The following is a 16044-nucleotide window of genomic DNA, read 5'->3' as shown; positions in this document are numbered from 1 at the left end:
TAACTGCGGTTCGACAAATGAGCGACGGAGAGACGAACAGAGTCGCGGTCGTGTACTCCAAACTTGCTGGTGACACCTTCAGACCTCACACTATCGAAGCCAGGGAGTCCAGGGAGTCCAGGGAGTCGCCGGTCCCAGTGGCCCTGCAGGACCCTCAAAAGTCAGGGAGTTCAGGGAGTTGCCGGTCCCAGCGGACCTGCAGGACCCCAAGGAAGTCAGGGAATTCAGGGAGTAGCCGGACCGAGCGGCCCTTCGGGACCTCAGGGTGTGGCTGGTCCTAGCGGTCCTGCTGGGCCTCAAGGCATTCAAGGCAGCCAGGGTATCCAGGGAGTGGCTGGCCCAAGTGGTCCTGCGGTGAGTGTCATGCCTCGACAGGACGATGAACCTTCGCTGACGAAGACAGGGCCCATCTGGGCCACAAGGAGCTCAAGGCGCCACGGGAGTAGCTGGACCAAGTGGACCAAGTGGACCAAGTGGACCGAGTGGTCCTCCGGTATGTCGAATTCTGTCGTTCATGAGTACTCTTTGCTGATCCGAGCAGGGCGCTGCCGCCACAAGCGTCGCATTTGCTTATGTAAGTTGGGCGAGACTGCCATCATCATCCCAAGATGCGCGTAGAGATTTTGGCCCAGGTGCTATAATGCTGTGCCTTGTCGTCAAAGCGAACGACAAGTCCTGCAACCAACCACTGGCTCGCTCAATCTCCCTTATTCTAGGTCGACCAGGACCCTCAGCTGACTGATGTGGCAGACCGGATGCTTTGCGCAAACCTCCCTCATCGGAATCTCCCTCACAGGATCATATGGCCTCGATACAGGCTCTGCAGGTTACACTGGCTCATCACTGTCAAACTCAGTGGCGACTCCAGCGGCTAAGCAATGCGCTACGCTCTGCATAGCTCGAGGCGGACAGAACTTCTTCGGACTGGTGAACACAGGCGTCACAGGCTCAATTTCTTGTTTCTGCGGAACAGCCATCACAGGCGATTCCTCGGCAGAGACTAATTGTACCGCTTGCAGCGGCGCCGCCGGCACTGGTACATGTGGCGCGATCAGCCTCGGAATCGCTGGCAGGGGCATCGCTGTATATGGCAGGGCGTACTGATGAGCGAGCCATAGAAGGAAGCAGGCTTCAAAAACTGTCGCTAAGCGAAGTCTGGTATCGGGTGTTGCAGAGGCCGCTCGGGTCCGGGGTACGAAGCTGAGACTCGTCTAGATCGCATTGTGTCGAGATGCGAAGATGAAGAGAAGAACGTTGGAGAGAAGATGGCGAGGCGTTGAACAAGGACACGTCGGGTTCTTGGTTGATCGCAGTCCACCACGTGAAGCAGCTATAATGCTTAGGAGTGACGCCGTGACGCAGTATTGGTGTGTACATGCGCTCTGACGGAATAGGTCATCGTACAAACAAACAATTGCAATCTGACAAGTCTCACTCTGCCACAAGTGATACAGATCAGTGCTTGGCCACACTTCGCCCTCAACGCATTGAGTGCGAAGCCTGCTTATGTATGGGCTGAGTTGCGTTATTGTAATGGTCATGCTACGTTCAACATTAGACGGTAGCAGATGGTGACTTTCTTCGATCCGCAGCAGTGTTGGGCCAAACCCAATACCAATTGCAGAAAGTTCAGAGTATTGAAGCTTCCACTATCGCCCAGGTCCAACAGGGCGATCCGGGACAGCAACAGTCTAACACTCGAAGACAAACGGTTGGTGAACTCCGATCATGTCGTCCTTGTTCGAGCAGTAGGCGGAGGTGCTGCTTTGCCAAGACGCTCTCTCATCACGCTCTCAAACGAGCTCTCGATCCGGGCAAAGACACCTCTGTGGTCTTGCTGTGGCGCTTCGGGCGATCGCCATCCATCGCGACACCAGATACTCCAGCTGCCCATCTCTCGAGCAACCATGACATCAGTGGCCAGCCGGTCGCCAACAAATACTATCTCTGCTGGGTCATCCGTCACGCCATTCTCTCGGAAATACTGCAGAACATCTGGACCGCACAGTGGCTTCTTCCGGCCAGGTTGTTGGCGTAAGACTGGCAGTCCTAGCTCGGTTTCGAGCTTCTTTGCCTCTGTCTCATGCTTAGCAGCAGGAGTGCTGCCAGCTGTATTTGAAACGATGAGAATGCTGTGGGATCTGCCCGAGAATTCAGGACTAGCTTGATTTCTTCGATCTTCTTCCGATATGCTGAATGCACAATGGCTGTCTCCGGCGCACAGATCGTGTTATCCTTGTCGAGCACAAGCGCCTTGATCGTAGGCTTCCTTGACGATGTGCCAAGTACTGTACTCACAGGAATAGGCAACTGTAGCAGGGTTGGAATTGTGTAATGTGGCAATAGTGACGAAGGCTCTGTCAACACGTAGGCAAGCGTCAAGCGCAGAGCGGGCAGATTTGAAAATAGTGGCATCGCCTCTGTGCTCATGACCTCGAGGTTAATGGCTGTTGCGTCCCAAAGTCACGGCGATCGAAGGCACGCGTCGCGGAGATAGGCGGACTTTGCGTCCCACCTGGGGAATTTCTGTTGCTGTTCACTCAAACTTCAAGCCTCTGCCATATGTCCTTCCACCAAATTGCGCACCGCCTTGGAATCCTCCGAGTATAGATCAAACCCCGCCAGTGAAAGAAGACCGACAAGGCGACAAAGAGTCTCAACATGGGCAAGCTCACGTCGACCATCGGTATTCCAATCAAACTTTTGAATGAAGCGCAAGTGAGTACCGTCCCAGATCTCGCGCCGCAGTCGCTCGGGGAGACCATCGCTAATTGCTACAGGGCCATGTTGTCACTCTCGAACTCACATCGGGCCAGGTGTATCGCGGCAAGCTTTTGGAAGGTATGGTCCTCATGAAAAGCGTGTACTACAGATGCTAACCTCAAGGCAGCCGAAGACAATATGAACGTGCAGCTCAAAGACATCACAGCGACAGCGAGGGACGGCAGAGTATCACATCTTGACCAGGTATACATACGAGGGAGCCACGTTCGATTTTTCATCGTGCCAGACATGCTACGAAATGCGCCTATGTTCAAGAGCAGAGGGACAAGAGGTCGTGGTGTCGGTCTGGCAAGAGGACGAGCGACAGTCAACAGAGCGAGAGCTGGTCGACGAGGCTGAGAAACGACGGCTTGCCAATGAAGTGACTTTATCAGAAGATTGGCGGTCTATGGGATACCCCAAAGCTAGGGTCACGCGCGGCCAACGACGATTCGGCACGGAACTCCAACCTGGTCATTGAGCAACGGTCGTGCAGGCGGGGTTTATCTCTGCCGATACACGAAGCCGTCCATTAAATACGAAAGTGGAAACGCCACCGTCAGAGGTTTCAGAGCAGCGTTGATAGGTGGCCCAATACAAGCCACGGGTGCATTATGGTGCACAAGGTGATTCCGAGACAGCGAGCCTGGGAGGCCAACGATCTCATCATGAAGCGATGGACAACGGGCTCGATCAGAAGATGTCATGCTGGGCTGATCATTCTGATCATCGCAGACCAAGGCGTACCTAGCTTACATAATGCTGGTACTGATTGAAAGTGCCAAGCACTGCTGGACTTCAAGTAGTTTCCAAGGTTGAGATTCATAAATACATCGTCTGAACTGCCTACCTCAACACATGTGACACTTCCTCTGCTTCAGTGACATCGGGTAGCGTTGGCAAAGTTGTAGATGATCGCACGCCCTGCAGCTGGAGCATGGCGCCCGCCGAAGCGTCACTGTCTCAGCTCAGGCTACTGATTCTATCACCTGCCAACGCATCAAAGTCCACTCCATCGGCATTTCCACCAGTCTTGAAATATCTCACAGCGACTGCACCATCAGAGAACGTGGAAAATTTCGCCGGCTACACCAGTCATGTCCCAATCAGGTTGCGCACAAAATACTACACTAAGGACGTGAGCCTCTGGTGTGACGAATTGCCGGATTTGTTGGCGGATGGCAACAAGGCGAACGAAGGCAGGAGGGAAGAGGGCGATGGGACGGCAGGAACACAGTCTAATGGAGAGGACGGCACAACGCTCGACGAATGGCAGGAGCAGATGTTGTCAGCAGCAGCAGCAGAAGTCAGGAGCGTAATCGGCGGCATTATATTGATTATGCCTATAAAGGCTTCCACAAAACTTCCCATCTGGCTCATCGACTACGTCAGAGCTGTTCACAGCCTACGTGAAGCTATCGAGGACGATTCGCCTGGTCGAGACATCGCTTCGGCCGTTATCCTGCAGCCCGAAGCGATACCGATGGTCCAGCAATCGAGTGTTTCATCAGTTCTGAAGGCACTCGACGATACCGCCGAGGCACTGTCATCTGAGTGTTTAGAGAACGACATGCTAGGCTGGGACGTCGTTCATTGGCTTGGTGACGATGACCCAAGTGAAGTCATCCACACTCAGACAGGCCCACGCAATGAATTTGGTGAAAGGATTGGCATCGCCCGAATTTTCGAAGTTCTGGAAAGCGTGGACTGGTCGGCTGCTCCGGACCCGACTGAGGAGACGGAGGACGGCGCTGCAGGCGACACCGGGTCTCTAGGCAGACAGAGGCTGACAGGCCTGGACGATGAGCTGCAAGAAGAAATGCTGGGCTTGAAGCTCTCGATGATGGAAGAGCAGGCGTTGTCAGATGATGAGGCTGGTGGGGAGGACTTGTCGATAGAGCAGATGGAGCAGCTTCAAGGTCGCATTCTAGCAATTCGAGAGGCTGCGTCGGGTATGTCGGGCTCGCAAAAGGAGCTCTTTGCACAGCGGGAGATCGATAGGATCATGAAGGAATTATAGATCTGCCTTGGTGAAGACGTATGGCTTTGCAGACCTTCAGTCGGGGTCGTCAAACGAAAGCTTGATTTTCTTCGCCTTCTTCCTCGGCTTCGATGGCTCTGGGACTGCTTGGGCTTTGTCCGTGCCGTCGCTGGTGGTCGTCGCTGACTGATCGTCGCGCTTGCTCTTTGGCGTATCTGCCGGTTCTTCCTGCCCAATCACTTTCACAACCTTTCGTTTCTTCGTCGTTCCTATCTCTGCCTTCTGTACCTCCTTAGCCATAGCACTCGCGACTGCCTCGTCCGCTTTCTCGACGTCATCGTCTCTCCCAGCCTCGGCCTCGACTCCTTCCTTCTCGCGCTTTAGCATTCCCTCCCACTCCTCCTTCGCGACCACATTTTCGCCGGACTCATCAACTATCACTGGCTCATCTTCATCGTCGTCGCCAGTCCGCAGTCGATCTTTCTTCGGCCTCGGAGCCTGCACATTATTTCGCGGACCTCCATGTTCTTCACGAAGTCTACGCAGAAACGAGGGCTCTTGTTTGGTGAATTCAAGCTTCTGACTGGGCATGTCGGACTGCAAATTTGCGCAAGTCTGCCCGTTTCAAAGCATCGAGCCAACTCGAGCAGAGATCCGAGCTGTTTCTGACCACTCGCGACAAGCGGCAGCGTCAGAGTAGCAGGGTAGAATCAACGATATTGGCAATTGACGACGAGTCGAGACACTCAAATGACGACGTCTTTTGAAATGAGCCTCGAGATTCACGTCAACTTGAAGCAACACATTATTTTGCCAATAGCATCATTGATTCCTAGATCGACGTTCGCCTGCATTTGTACAGAGTAACTATACATCTGAGGTGCTTGTCTAACGCTACACACGGCGCTGACTATATGGTATGTGATGGTCGAGCTTTCGAACACTACCATCGTCGGCCATCAGTGTCGTCACCGCGCTCAGCTCAACGTCAATGCCAGTCTACATGTTCATCAACACAGCAGCACCTCCGAACAAAGCCGCCGCGCCGAGTCCGCCTGTTGCCATCGGAGCTGCGAGACCGGAGCTACTCGACGAGGACGACCCGGATGCAGTAGCACTAGCCACGGCACCGGTCTCTACCGTGGTTGTCGCTGAGGCCACACCACTGGTGAACACCTCACCAGTCGCCGAGCTGGCGCCAGAGAACGCTGGCGAGTCTGACGTTGCCGTATAGTTGGGGACAGCGGTGCGGTTGCCGGGATTGAGGACGTTGTCGATGACATGCACGACACCATTTCCGACGAGGACATTCGGGGTGACGACCTTTGCACTGTTGACATAAATGACCTCAGTTCCATTCTTGTCCATGTATGTGGAGATGGTAAGTTCCAAATCATTCATGCTGACAACCTTGGTTCCGTTCTTGATATCAGTGCTGTACAACACTGAGCCGTTCACGACGTGGTATTCCAAGATTCGGCTCAGGTCCATCTGGGAGTCAGTCGCGAGAGTGCCTCCGATAGCCTGGAATGCCTCGTTCTGCGGAATGAAGCATGTAACGTTCTCTAGCATATCCACTGCACTTGCCAGACCTGCAACCTGAAGAGCGCCAACGGCAGAGCGCAGTCCAAGCTGTACAGCTGTGTCGGTGATGTTGGCAGGCAACGTCAAGAAGCGATCGATGATGTGGATGTAGCCATTGGTGAAGTTCGTCGAATTCGTGACAGTTGAGTTGGCGAACAGCCAGAGAAGATCGTTGTCGAGCCATTGGTGCTGTTTGAACCGACAACCTCCACGACTTGACCACTCGAGACATTGGCGTACATGCCAGGCCCGAGAGCCGTAGGGATGAACATGGGCATGGACGAGAAGTTAGAGTAGCTGCCGTTGAGGACGTGGTACGACAGCACAGCTTCGATCAGAGAAGTGTCGTTGTTCTGAAACGCACCGCCAGACGCGTTCAATGCCATCTCGAAAGCGTTGTTGTTTGGTGCGAGAAGTGTGATGTTGGACATCTGGCTGATTTGACTGAGCAGACTTGGAAACAAGTTCAGGTAGGTGGTGAGGTTCGACAACGATGGCTGGTTGGACAGCGCGGTCTTTAGGTCTTGTCCATACGCTGCTGAGGCCAATGCGGCCAGGGCTAGATTGCGGAACTGCATATTTGCGAAGTTCGAGTGTGATCGATCAAAGTCCTGGAATTACTTGAGGGTGACTACTACAGATAAGTTCAGAGACAGAGATGCGATGGGATGAGAGTGTCTACCAGCACAGCTTTATGAGGGTTCCCCCCTTTGCCACCAGTGTTTACCCACCTACGCAGGGTTAGACAGTTCTCCTGAGGGAGAGTCAACTACAGCCACGACAGAGTCTGAGTGAAGTCTATCGAGGTCGACAACCGCGCATGCGAATTCATCTTGCCCACGGCAAATGCTGCGATCGACACTGAATTCGCAAATGCCAAGTGTCGCCTTTCGCCTCTTGCCACCGTCTAAGCATCTTTCCTTGTCTACCTGCGTCGATATCATGAAGTGTCGACAGCAACAAAAGACGATGTCTGGAGTTGTAGGTGGCGCCGGCCGCTCTATCCGTAGAGGGAAACTCCACTTTTACAGCCTGATACAGTTCGGGACCTGCTGGCTTCGAGGTCTCTTTTCGCGTCGAGCCACTGACGAACGCATATCGCGCCTGATGTCTGGAGATAGACTTCACTTACGTAGTCTCAGTTTCTCCTTGAAGCTTTTCCATGACGAAGCATTTCAAGAGTTGCCCAGCTTCCGTCGAACAGCCACACAGTTTACTGGTACGCATTCGAGATGCTGTGGTCTAGGCGTTGTGCAAATGCTGCCAAGACTATTCTTACATTGAACAAGAGCAGAGCCACGAGTCAAGCTTTGATTCCGGCGCATGTTTTCCGTTCTCTATCGCCACGACAGACCAGACATATCGCACCACCAAGCACTATGCTGTCGGACTCTACGCGACAACGCCTTTTCGGCAAGAGAACCAACACGTATTCAATGCACAGGACACTCTTGACGCGTAAGAGGACGGCCGCAGCATTGTCATAGACGCAGGCGACTACTGCTTCGATTCACCGTTCCAGGGTACTCCATCTCACGGACCTCACTTTCGATGGCGAGGGCGACGATGCGACAAAGAGTTGTTAATGGTAAGTCAAGTGATTAGTGACTAAGAGCAGGTCAAGCGCTGAGTCCGTTCCGAGATACTGGTACGTTTCTATAGCAATATATCACAGTCAAGTCTCACAGTCTATGGCTCGCCGCAAGCACTGCACAATCTCATCCAGCGAGCCATCACGCGTACCCCAACATTGCATGTGTGGTCGTCTACTGTCGCCAGACATCGCGGGTTCGTTTGACACATTGGCAAGACGGGGTTTACCACATCAGGCGAGCCCCGTGAGAGGTACAAAGCTGTTTAGACTGACCCAAGAAGCATCGCTCCTGTCAAATGTAGGTGGCATCTCCAAATGGGTTGAGCCCGCTTCGGCAGTTGTTCTTGCAACACAGACCCACGGCATGTCGCCGTCGTTGCTCAATCAGAGCTCGGGTTGGTCATAAGCCTACGGGTAAAGCACCGAGGTCTTCCCCCACAAAGCCTTGGCATGCCTCGCCTGCAGGATCCGCCCCCGCGTTCTTTCCCCAACTAATGCCCCATACCTACTTTGTGCAGGCGCCACTACCATCGTGCATACACGCTGGCAGACTAGGGCTGCGCTGTCATGACTAGGGCCAATGTTGTTTCCTGGCGCCGCCGAGGGTGCGCCTTTCTGGCTGTCACTGCCCACTCGCATGCCTTTCATATACAATTGAAAAGCTCTCGGCTGGAGAAGACTACAACTTCAACCATTGCTAGCGACTGGCACCGCTGATGAAGGCACAAACCTGTAACAACATCTCGATCGCTAAGCATCTGGGACGTTCACCATGGTGGGAGCAGTGGTTTCAGCGAACCCGCTGCAGCTCGACGTTCGCAGCCACAGGAAGTGCATGTGTGAGTCTTCTCTCTTGGATCTTTGTGGCAGCGAAAGGTGGCCACCAACATTCGTACTCTTGCGGCTTGAATGTTGCTCATTTGCTGATCCGGGACAGTGATATGTTGCCTCATCACGGTGGCTTCCTTCCAATATGGGCTTGACTACGCACTCGTTGGAGGCTTGTGAGTTTCGTCCATGCTGGCCGGTCGACACCACTGATAGACTCGTAGCATGGCAATGCCAGGATTCTTACAAGTGTTTGGATACTACGACGAGATCAAGAGAACTTGGGCAATCGACCCGACTGTCCAACAGCTGATCTCAAGCTTGATGACTATCGGAACCTTTATTGGATCGCTCGCCGTTGGTCCATTCAGTGCTCGCTTTGGACGGAGATACGGTCTCTGGGCCGCGTCTGCCGTCAATGCCGTCTCTACAGCAATCATGCTTGGGACGACAAATCTAGGAGCACTGTACTTCGCGAGGCTGATTCTCGGGATCAGTGTCGGTTGGTTTCTCACATTCTGCCAAGTCTACGTCAATGAGGTCGCTCCGGCTCATCTTAGAGGAATCGTGTTCGCTGTGTACCAGAGTCAGCTCTCGATCGGCTCGATCGTTGGAGCCTCAGTCGACTACGGGACACATACCTGGACGAGCAAGGCAGCTTACCGTGTTCCGCTCGCTATCTTCTTTGCTGCGCCGACCATCCAATCTATCGCGCTTTTCTTCTTTCCCGAGAGTCCGCGCTGGCTGTGCACTCAAGGCAGAGAGGAAGAAGCAAAAGCGTCACTACGCAGGCTGCGGAATAAGAACATCAAAGAAGAGGAGTTCCAGGCCGAGTTCAATGAGATTCTGATCTCTACACGATCACAGGTCGAGCAGAACAAGAAGCAGCTATGGGTCGAGATGTGGAAGGGCACTGATCGCCGACGAACTTTCTTGTCCATTGCTGTCATCTGCTTCCATTGTGCCAACGGGTCATCCTGGATCAACATCTACACAACATACTTCCTCAAAGTCGCCGGCATCGGCGACGCGTTTGCATACTCTGCTATGGTCACATGCATGGGACTATTGGGAGTCTTCTTCAGCTTCCTCTTTGTACGCAAAATCGATCGCCGCTTGATCTTGCTGGTGGGCGTAGCAGCCTGTGGACTCGCGCAGCTGGGCTTTGCAGTCGCCTGGAGTGCTGCTCCCGCGACTGCCGTCGCTGGGAGAGCCTGTCTTGCTTTCACTTGCATATTCACTTTCTTTTACGTTGCTTATGGTGAGAAGCCCAATCTGCCTCGAATGACGACGGCTGCTAACTTACACAGCACCATACGCATGGCTCATGGGAGGCGAATATCCCAACAACCATCTCCGGGCGCATGTCTTCGGCCTAGCCACAGCCCTGAACTTCCTTGGAAACTGGCTCGGTGTTTTTACGGCACCATACTTCATCAACCCGGCTTCTTTGGCTGGGGACCGAAATATGGGTAAGCAGGAAGCATTACTTGAGTCGATGCAAGGCTGATAATTGCAACAGTTACATCTGGTTTGGGTCAAACGCCATTCTATTCTTGTTCACGTTCTTCTACGTGCCCGAGACACGTGACAGAACCCTGGAGGAAATTCATGAGATGTTCGAAGCTCGTGTTCCTGCACGCAAGTTCAAGGGTTATGTTTGTACGTCGACACAGGCTATGCATCATGGAACGGGGAAAGTAGGAGAGATCCAGGAGCTGGAGGACGTCTCGACCGCAGGAGACACCAAGAAGGCTGCGTCGACTGCCGGCGCCGTGTAGGTGCTCGAGTCTAACCGCATGCCGACTTTCGCAAGTTGGCCTATGTCAGGCTTGCGGCGCCAGGACTTGTCACTACGCGCAGCGCCCAGATACTTGTCCCGAGGGTCTTCGACGTGCTGCGAGATCCGACTGTTGAAGCAGACACGGCACACCAGCCGAACTAGTGGTAGACAATGTGGAACGGTAAATGGCCGTGTCCCTTGGCAAATCATGTTACAAAAGTTAACTGCACGCATTCTTTGGGGACTACTGTGATGAGCCGCTTTTAAGTCCCTCTGGTCTCTCTTTGCCTTCACTTTCGGATGAGCTCCTGCCAAAAACAAGTATCTGAAGGCGATGCTTGTGCCGGGTTCCGTGAATGTCTTGTGTTGGCCTGTCAGGAAGCAATCAATCGACGGCGCCAAGTCGGCGAGTCACCGCCAAATTGTCCTTCACAGGCCTTCATGCGGGCATAATAGGCGCCCACTGGGTGATGGTTCTGGAGATTGCCGCAAACGGATTCCGGAGCCCGGTCGACAAGACCTTCGAACCATCAAAACTCTCCATTTCGACCAATCTTGTGGTTCGTAAAGCTCATCGTCCGAAGATGCGCTGAGGGCGTGTTGGAGAAGGCATCCACCCCCACAATCTTGACAGACGCCACGATGACTCTCTCCGCAGTGGGATTTCCCCAGGCATTGATGCCCCACGGCTAAGACCGAATCTCCGCGACACGCCTCTGAGCGTGAGGAACATCAGACTTTCGGGAGTATACATGCGAGATCAGTCACTATCAAGCATGTGACTGTTCCTATACCAAACGGCATAACATTGTTTCAAACTCACCACATCAGCAACGACGACGACCTCAACGATAGCGACGATGGGCTCCATGGCACCGAACCGTCTGGTCCGCGAACCATTGCAAAAAGGCAACAGCATCGACCACCTAGAATACGTCGATGTCACGCCGATCATTGGTCGCGAGTACCCGACGGCAAAGCTGAAGGAAATGCTCACGGCCGCCAACTCGGACGAACAGCTTAGAGATCTGGCCATCACGATATGCGAGCGTGGCGTTGTGTTCTTCCGGGCGCCACAGGATGACTTGACGGTGGACGAGCAGAAGCACATCACTGATCTGCTCGGGAAGCTCTCCGGTCGACCTGAAGAGAACGGTCTGCACGTTCATCCTCTGTACAATGATCCCAATAACCTTCCGATGGCTGATGGCACCACGGACAAGAACATGTAAGTTGACAGTCCTTGGGTTTGCATCGTCGCTAACCAGGATGGCGAGATATGTCATCAACTCTGAAGCCCAGAAGAAGCTGTACGCCACGATGAAGAACCGACCTGGTGCCGGTATGGAGCCACGAGATCTTGGACGAGAGTGGCACAGCGATTCGCTCTTCGAGAATTGCCCTTCAGACTTCTCTTTCCTTCGAATGCAGGATACGCCACCCGCGGGCGGCGATACACTGTGGGCCTCGGGGTATGAGATATTCGATCGGTGCTCGCCACCGATGCAGAAGTTTCTGGAGAGCCTGACAGCCGAGTGTGCACAGCCTGTATTCAAGTCAGCCTGTGAAGCGGGTAAGTATGATGTGATGAGCCCAAGAGGTTCGCCATTGAACAAGGAATATGAGTTCGCGCCGCATCACCCGGTAGTTAGAACGCATCCAGTGACCGGCTGGAAGAGTTTGTTTGCTGGTGTTGGCTTGCATGTCAGCAAGATCGATGGCTTGTACGCGTATGAAGACAGATGGTCCGGGACTATGTGATGCGGTTGATCACCAGAAATCATGATTGCATTGCGAGGATGCACTGGACGAAAGGTGCGTGTGCTATCTGGAGCAATGTTTGCACACTCCATGCAGCCACAGTAAGTATTGACGGTAGCCCAACATGCTTGTTCCACGAAAGCTGACCATGCAGCCCGATACTCACTTGGTGGACGGAATCCGCACTGGTGTGCGAGCCTCAGGGATTGGTGAGCTGCCGTACTTGGATCCTGCCAGCACAGGCAGGCGAGAAGCTCTTGGACTTCTGGGACGACATTCATGAGAGGGTCGCCTTTTACGCTGAGGTACAGCGCATAATTCTGGCGGCCCGGTCGTTGTTGGCTGGAGTTTTCTCCATCGATTTTCGAGAGTACTCTCAGCTACTTTGTAGGAAAGCCGTCCATGCAACACCGCCATCGTCACTCATGGTACCTTTCGGCAATTACAAGCAAGCGAAGTGATGGTTGCAATGCCATGTGAAGACTTAGCGACGCGTAGACTGTGACCACTCAGATAAAAGACGAACTTGAAGTGGAGGTACTTGAACTTGACCGGAAGAGATATCCGCTTCCGTTGCCGTGGTAATGCTCGCCAAACTCCCCACCAGCTTTTGACTTTGACGATTCGGCTCGACACAAAAGTGCTTCGACGCGCATATGGCCAAACGTGGCAACGCCAACACCACCATGATTGCCCGCTGACGATAGACGCATCATTCCACGAAGTATTGTCAGGCCATTGTTAATAGTATCCAACGTTCTCGCTGCGACCATTGCCTACCTCTCCGCGCCTCGCCGGACGCGAGATGTCGGGGCTGTCGGCGGGCAGTGACTATGAAGATGGCACCGTCGTCCGTCGCGTAAGCGCAGCTGGTCCCGCACCGGCGCTGAATATCAACCACGTCGACCTTTTCTCTCCTTCGAAGCTCGAGTCAATATTCACAAAAGATGACAGCAAGCACACAGACACCAACGAGACATTCTCCTTCATAGCGCCCTCGCCAACGAAAGCCTCGCCCGTAAAGGCCACAGAGCTTTCTTCGCCCATCCCTTCAGACCTGTCGCAAGGGACGTCAATAGCAGTACATCCCACAAAGAGGCAGTCACTCGGGACTGGAGACTATCTTTCAGAAGCAAGCCGGGTCATGACAATATTGCGACAAGGGCAAGAACGTAAACGATCCACATTGCGGCGGCATCCATCCGCGAGTATCACGCCATCCGAGATTTATGAAGGACCAGAACATCGCTGGCTGACTCCGACCGAGCCCGAAGATGTTAGTCTAAATCTAGACCCGTTGCCTGCTCTGGATGCAGATGGGAACGATATTGAGATCAATACCAGCAAAGAAGATACAGCCGGGTCAGACGCTGTCGACAATGCGGCCACACACGATGAAGTACAGGAAAACACTCAGGCTTCTATACCAGAATCGTTACAGAGTGCTTCCCCAACACGACGAGCAAGCGTCATCCGGTCACCTTCCAAGAGCGTCAACTGGGTCGAGAACATTAGTTCATGTTACAACTCCTCGATCTACGAGTCTGACGAGGCTGATGCGCAGCCATATGGCGAGACAGCGCCTCGCGGTTCAGTGAAGCGTGTTGACTGGGCAGACGGAACACATGGCACGATCTCACCTCATCCACCCAGTCCCACCTGCGAGACGCAGATCGAAGACCCAGAGCCGTTCCCACGTGTCGCGACGCTGCCAAACACTCCCGAACGAAGATTTGGCTCGAAAAGATACAATCTGTCTCCTTCTGTGTCCAGGCCACTCCGCGAAGTGTCGGCCAACGTTGCGAAACCTCTCGTAACGACGAAAATGTCAGACAGTGGCTCGCGACAAGTGTCCGATCAATACCAACGCAGGTTTTCAGAATCGCAGATTATGCGCTTGCCTCCACGGCCCGCAGCGCCCACACCTCCCATGTCTCGTCACAATAGCATGATGATCCGAAGAACTCCACAGATCCGGGAGATCAGCATACTGAACCTCACCCCACTGGCCGACTTCACCGTGCATGCACGCGAGGATGATCACCCGGAAAGAAGCTTCATCGACGAGCGGGCACACGAGAGAGCCCTGAAGCAAGCACATGGGACACTGGCACTCTCTAGAGATGCCCTGGTCCAGGCCATCACTGATGTACAGTCTTCTGAGTTGTTCTGGGAACGGATCAAGTATCTTCGTCTGGAGAAGAAGGACCTCAAGTGTCTGCATAGCCTGGACGAATTCTGTCCTTCACTTGATCAGCTTTCGGTGGCTGAAAATCAGATCACACATCTCAACAGCATACCATCAACTCAGGCTCTTGACATCTCGAAAAACATGCTGACTGACAGTATCTCCTGGAGCAACTTGCGCAACCTGCAGTACGTCGATGTTTCGGGCAACTCGAAGCTGGAAAGCCTGGATGGCTTCAGCGACTTACTCCATTTGCGGACTCTGAAGGCCAACGACTGCTCCATCCAAAACATTCATGCGTCATGCAACACAATGGGCTTCTTGAACTAGAGCTTCGCGGGAACAAGCTTGCTCACATCGACTTTGCGCAATCGCAACTCGACCAGCTGAAGAGACTGGACATAAGTCACAACAACATAGAGAGGCTGGTGAACCTCAACTTCCTCCGCAAGCTACTGGACCTAGATGTGTCGTACAATTCATTGCGCCAGATCCTGCCACCGAACCGCAGAGGACCAAAACTACTGACAGAGCTTGGGGTTGGCCACAACAAACTCAAGGTTTTCAATTTTCAGCAGTTCCCAGCTCTCAAATGTGCGTTCCTCGACGGCAACGCGATTGTGCAGATCAAGGGCCTCTGCAAGGCCAACAAGCTGGAAACAATTTCAATCAGGCACCAAAACAGCCAGAACGATCTCGTGAATCAAATCTTGTGTACACCCAACGACTGTCGCTCATTGGCATTGTCCGGTAATCCTGTTGCGGACGGACACCTGGAATTGCCAGATTTGCCTCAGCACAGCTTGATGGAACTAGAGCTCTCGGAATGCAACATTTCACAAGTTGGCATCGGCTTTGGCAGCGTTTTCCCGAATCTACGCAACCTCAACTTGAACTACAACTCGATCTCGGAATTATCGGATTTGCAAGGCACGTTCAGACTACGCCGCTTGGTCCTTCTGAGGAATCGAGTTCGGAGGATGCGTCGAACCTGCTTGCTGCTGGCTCGTCTGCCATCTCTGGCGGAGCTCGACCTGCGCGACAACCCCCTCACGATAGGATTCCATCCACCGCCGAAGGGAAAAGACCTCAGCGCGGATGCTTACGCAAAGGCAGATGACAAATGGCGGGCGACTCTGGACGAGAACACAGGAATGCGACGTCGGTTGACGGAAGTTTTGCTTGCTGAGCACTGTAAAAATCTGTCACTGCTGGATGGACTGGTTATAGATCGGTCGAAAGTCCTAGAACGCGAAGAAATCTGGAGGAGATGTGAAGAGCGAGGTGTCGTGGCCGAAGTACAGCAAGGCTGACCAACGGAATGTATCGATAGTGTATCATTAGTGATGACGGCATGAATTGACCAGGGTTTCGTGGGGGTGAATAGCTGTCATGGGCCTGAGCAGCACCCAGCTGCACCATGAGCCAGAGCAACAGGCATGATGAGATGTAGAAATGAATGATGAAAGTGTTGGGAGCAAAGAGCAGTCGTTCCATTTCAAGGCGTACACATGAATATGGCTTTCCGGCGAAGTGCTGCGTCCCGATGCGGATACTACGCG

The 16044-nt window shown here is 53.4% G+C and overlaps 9 protein-coding genes across 9 annotated transcripts; 6 read left to right on the top strand and 3 right to left on the bottom strand.

The window, feature by feature from the left end:
• Positions 1 to 211: 211 nt before the first annotated feature.
• Positions 212 to 1104, top strand: AB675_11017 (uncharacterized protein; the record flags this gene model as incomplete). Its single annotated transcript, XM_018139830.1, has 4 exons — positions 212 to 354; positions 404 to 493; positions 542 to 574; positions 751 to 1104. Coding segments are annotated over 4 exons (620 nt in total), but the record flags the coding sequence as incomplete, so codon positions are not given.
• Positions 1105 to 1726: 622 nt separating this feature from the next.
• On the bottom strand, positions 1727 to 2430 carry AB675_11016 (Phosphatidylglycerophosphatase GEP4, mitochondrial; the record flags this gene model as incomplete). The annotated part of the gene is made up of 2 exons (XM_018139829.1): positions 1727 to 2074; positions 2161 to 2430. 2 exons carry the CDS (start codon positions 2428 to 2430, stop codon positions 1727 to 1729), a joined length of 618 nt encoding a protein of 205 aa, XP_017995514.1.
• Positions 2431 to 2661: 231 nt separating this feature from the next.
• On the top strand, positions 2662 to 3123 carry AB675_11015 (Small nuclear ribonucleoprotein Sm D3; the record flags this gene model as incomplete). Its single annotated transcript, XM_018139828.1, has 3 exons — positions 2662 to 2718; positions 2781 to 2841; positions 2891 to 3123. The coding sequence occupies 3 exons, from the start codon at positions 2662 to 2664 to the stop codon at positions 3121 to 3123; spliced, it is 351 nt and encodes a 116-aa protein (XP_017995503.1).
• Positions 3124 to 3700: 577 nt separating this feature from the next.
• Positions 3701 to 4783, top strand: AB675_11014 (uncharacterized protein; the record flags this gene model as incomplete). The annotated part of the gene is made up of 1 exon (XM_018139827.1): positions 3701 to 4783. The coding sequence occupies one exon, from the start codon at positions 3701 to 3703 to the stop codon at positions 4781 to 4783; it is 1083 nt and encodes a 360-aa protein (XP_017995487.1).
• Positions 4784 to 4819: 36 nt separating this feature from the next.
• On the bottom strand, positions 4820 to 5335 carry AB675_11013 (uncharacterized protein; the record flags this gene model as incomplete). The annotated part of the gene is made up of 1 exon (XM_018139826.1): positions 4820 to 5335. One exon carries the CDS (start codon positions 5333 to 5335, stop codon positions 4820 to 4822), a length of 516 nt encoding a protein of 171 aa, XP_017995473.1.
• Positions 5336 to 5743: 408 nt separating this feature from the next.
• Positions 5744 to 6906, bottom strand: AB675_11012 (Stabilin-2; the record flags this gene model as incomplete). The annotated part of the gene is made up of 2 exons (XM_018139825.1): positions 5744 to 6517; positions 6559 to 6906. 2 exons carry the CDS (start codon positions 6904 to 6906, stop codon positions 5744 to 5746), a joined length of 1122 nt encoding a protein of 373 aa, XP_017995462.1.
• Positions 6907 to 8694: 1788 nt separating this feature from the next.
• Positions 8695 to 10531, top strand: AB675_11011 (Galactose transporter; the record flags this gene model as incomplete). Its single annotated transcript, XM_018139824.1, has 5 exons — positions 8695 to 8761; positions 8860 to 8926; positions 8975 to 10011; positions 10061 to 10244; positions 10273 to 10531. 5 exons carry the CDS (start codon positions 8695 to 8697, stop codon positions 10529 to 10531), a joined length of 1614 nt encoding a protein of 537 aa, XP_017995513.1.
• Positions 10532 to 11393: 862 nt separating this feature from the next.
• On the top strand, positions 11394 to 12294 carry AB675_11010 (putative alpha-ketoglutarate-dependent sulfonate dioxygenase; the record flags this gene model as incomplete). Its single annotated transcript, XM_018139823.1, has 2 exons — positions 11394 to 11761; positions 11802 to 12294. The coding sequence occupies 2 exons, from the start codon at positions 11394 to 11396 to the stop codon at positions 12292 to 12294; spliced, it is 861 nt and encodes a 286-aa protein (XP_017995450.1).
• Positions 12295 to 13099: 805 nt separating this feature from the next.
• On the top strand, positions 13100 to 15795 carry AB675_11009 (Septation initiation network scaffold protein cdc11; the record flags this gene model as incomplete). The annotated part of the gene is made up of 2 exons (XM_018139821.1): positions 13100 to 14557; positions 14641 to 15795. 2 exons carry the CDS (start codon positions 13100 to 13102, stop codon positions 15793 to 15795), a joined length of 2613 nt encoding a protein of 870 aa, XP_017995499.1.
• Positions 15796 to 16044: the final 249 nt, after the last annotated feature.

The sequence above is a fragment of the Cyphellophora attinorum genome, assembly GCF_001299255.1.
Source record: "Cyphellophora attinorum strain CBS 131958 chromosome Unknown Contig39, whole genome shotgun sequence".
Classification (NCBI taxonomy): Eukaryota; Fungi; Ascomycota; class Eurotiomycetes; order Chaetothyriales; family Cyphellophoraceae; genus Cyphellophora; species Cyphellophora attinorum.
The sequence above is the reverse complement of the archived record's forward strand: the minus strand, read 5'-3'. Positions and strand labels throughout refer to the sequence as shown.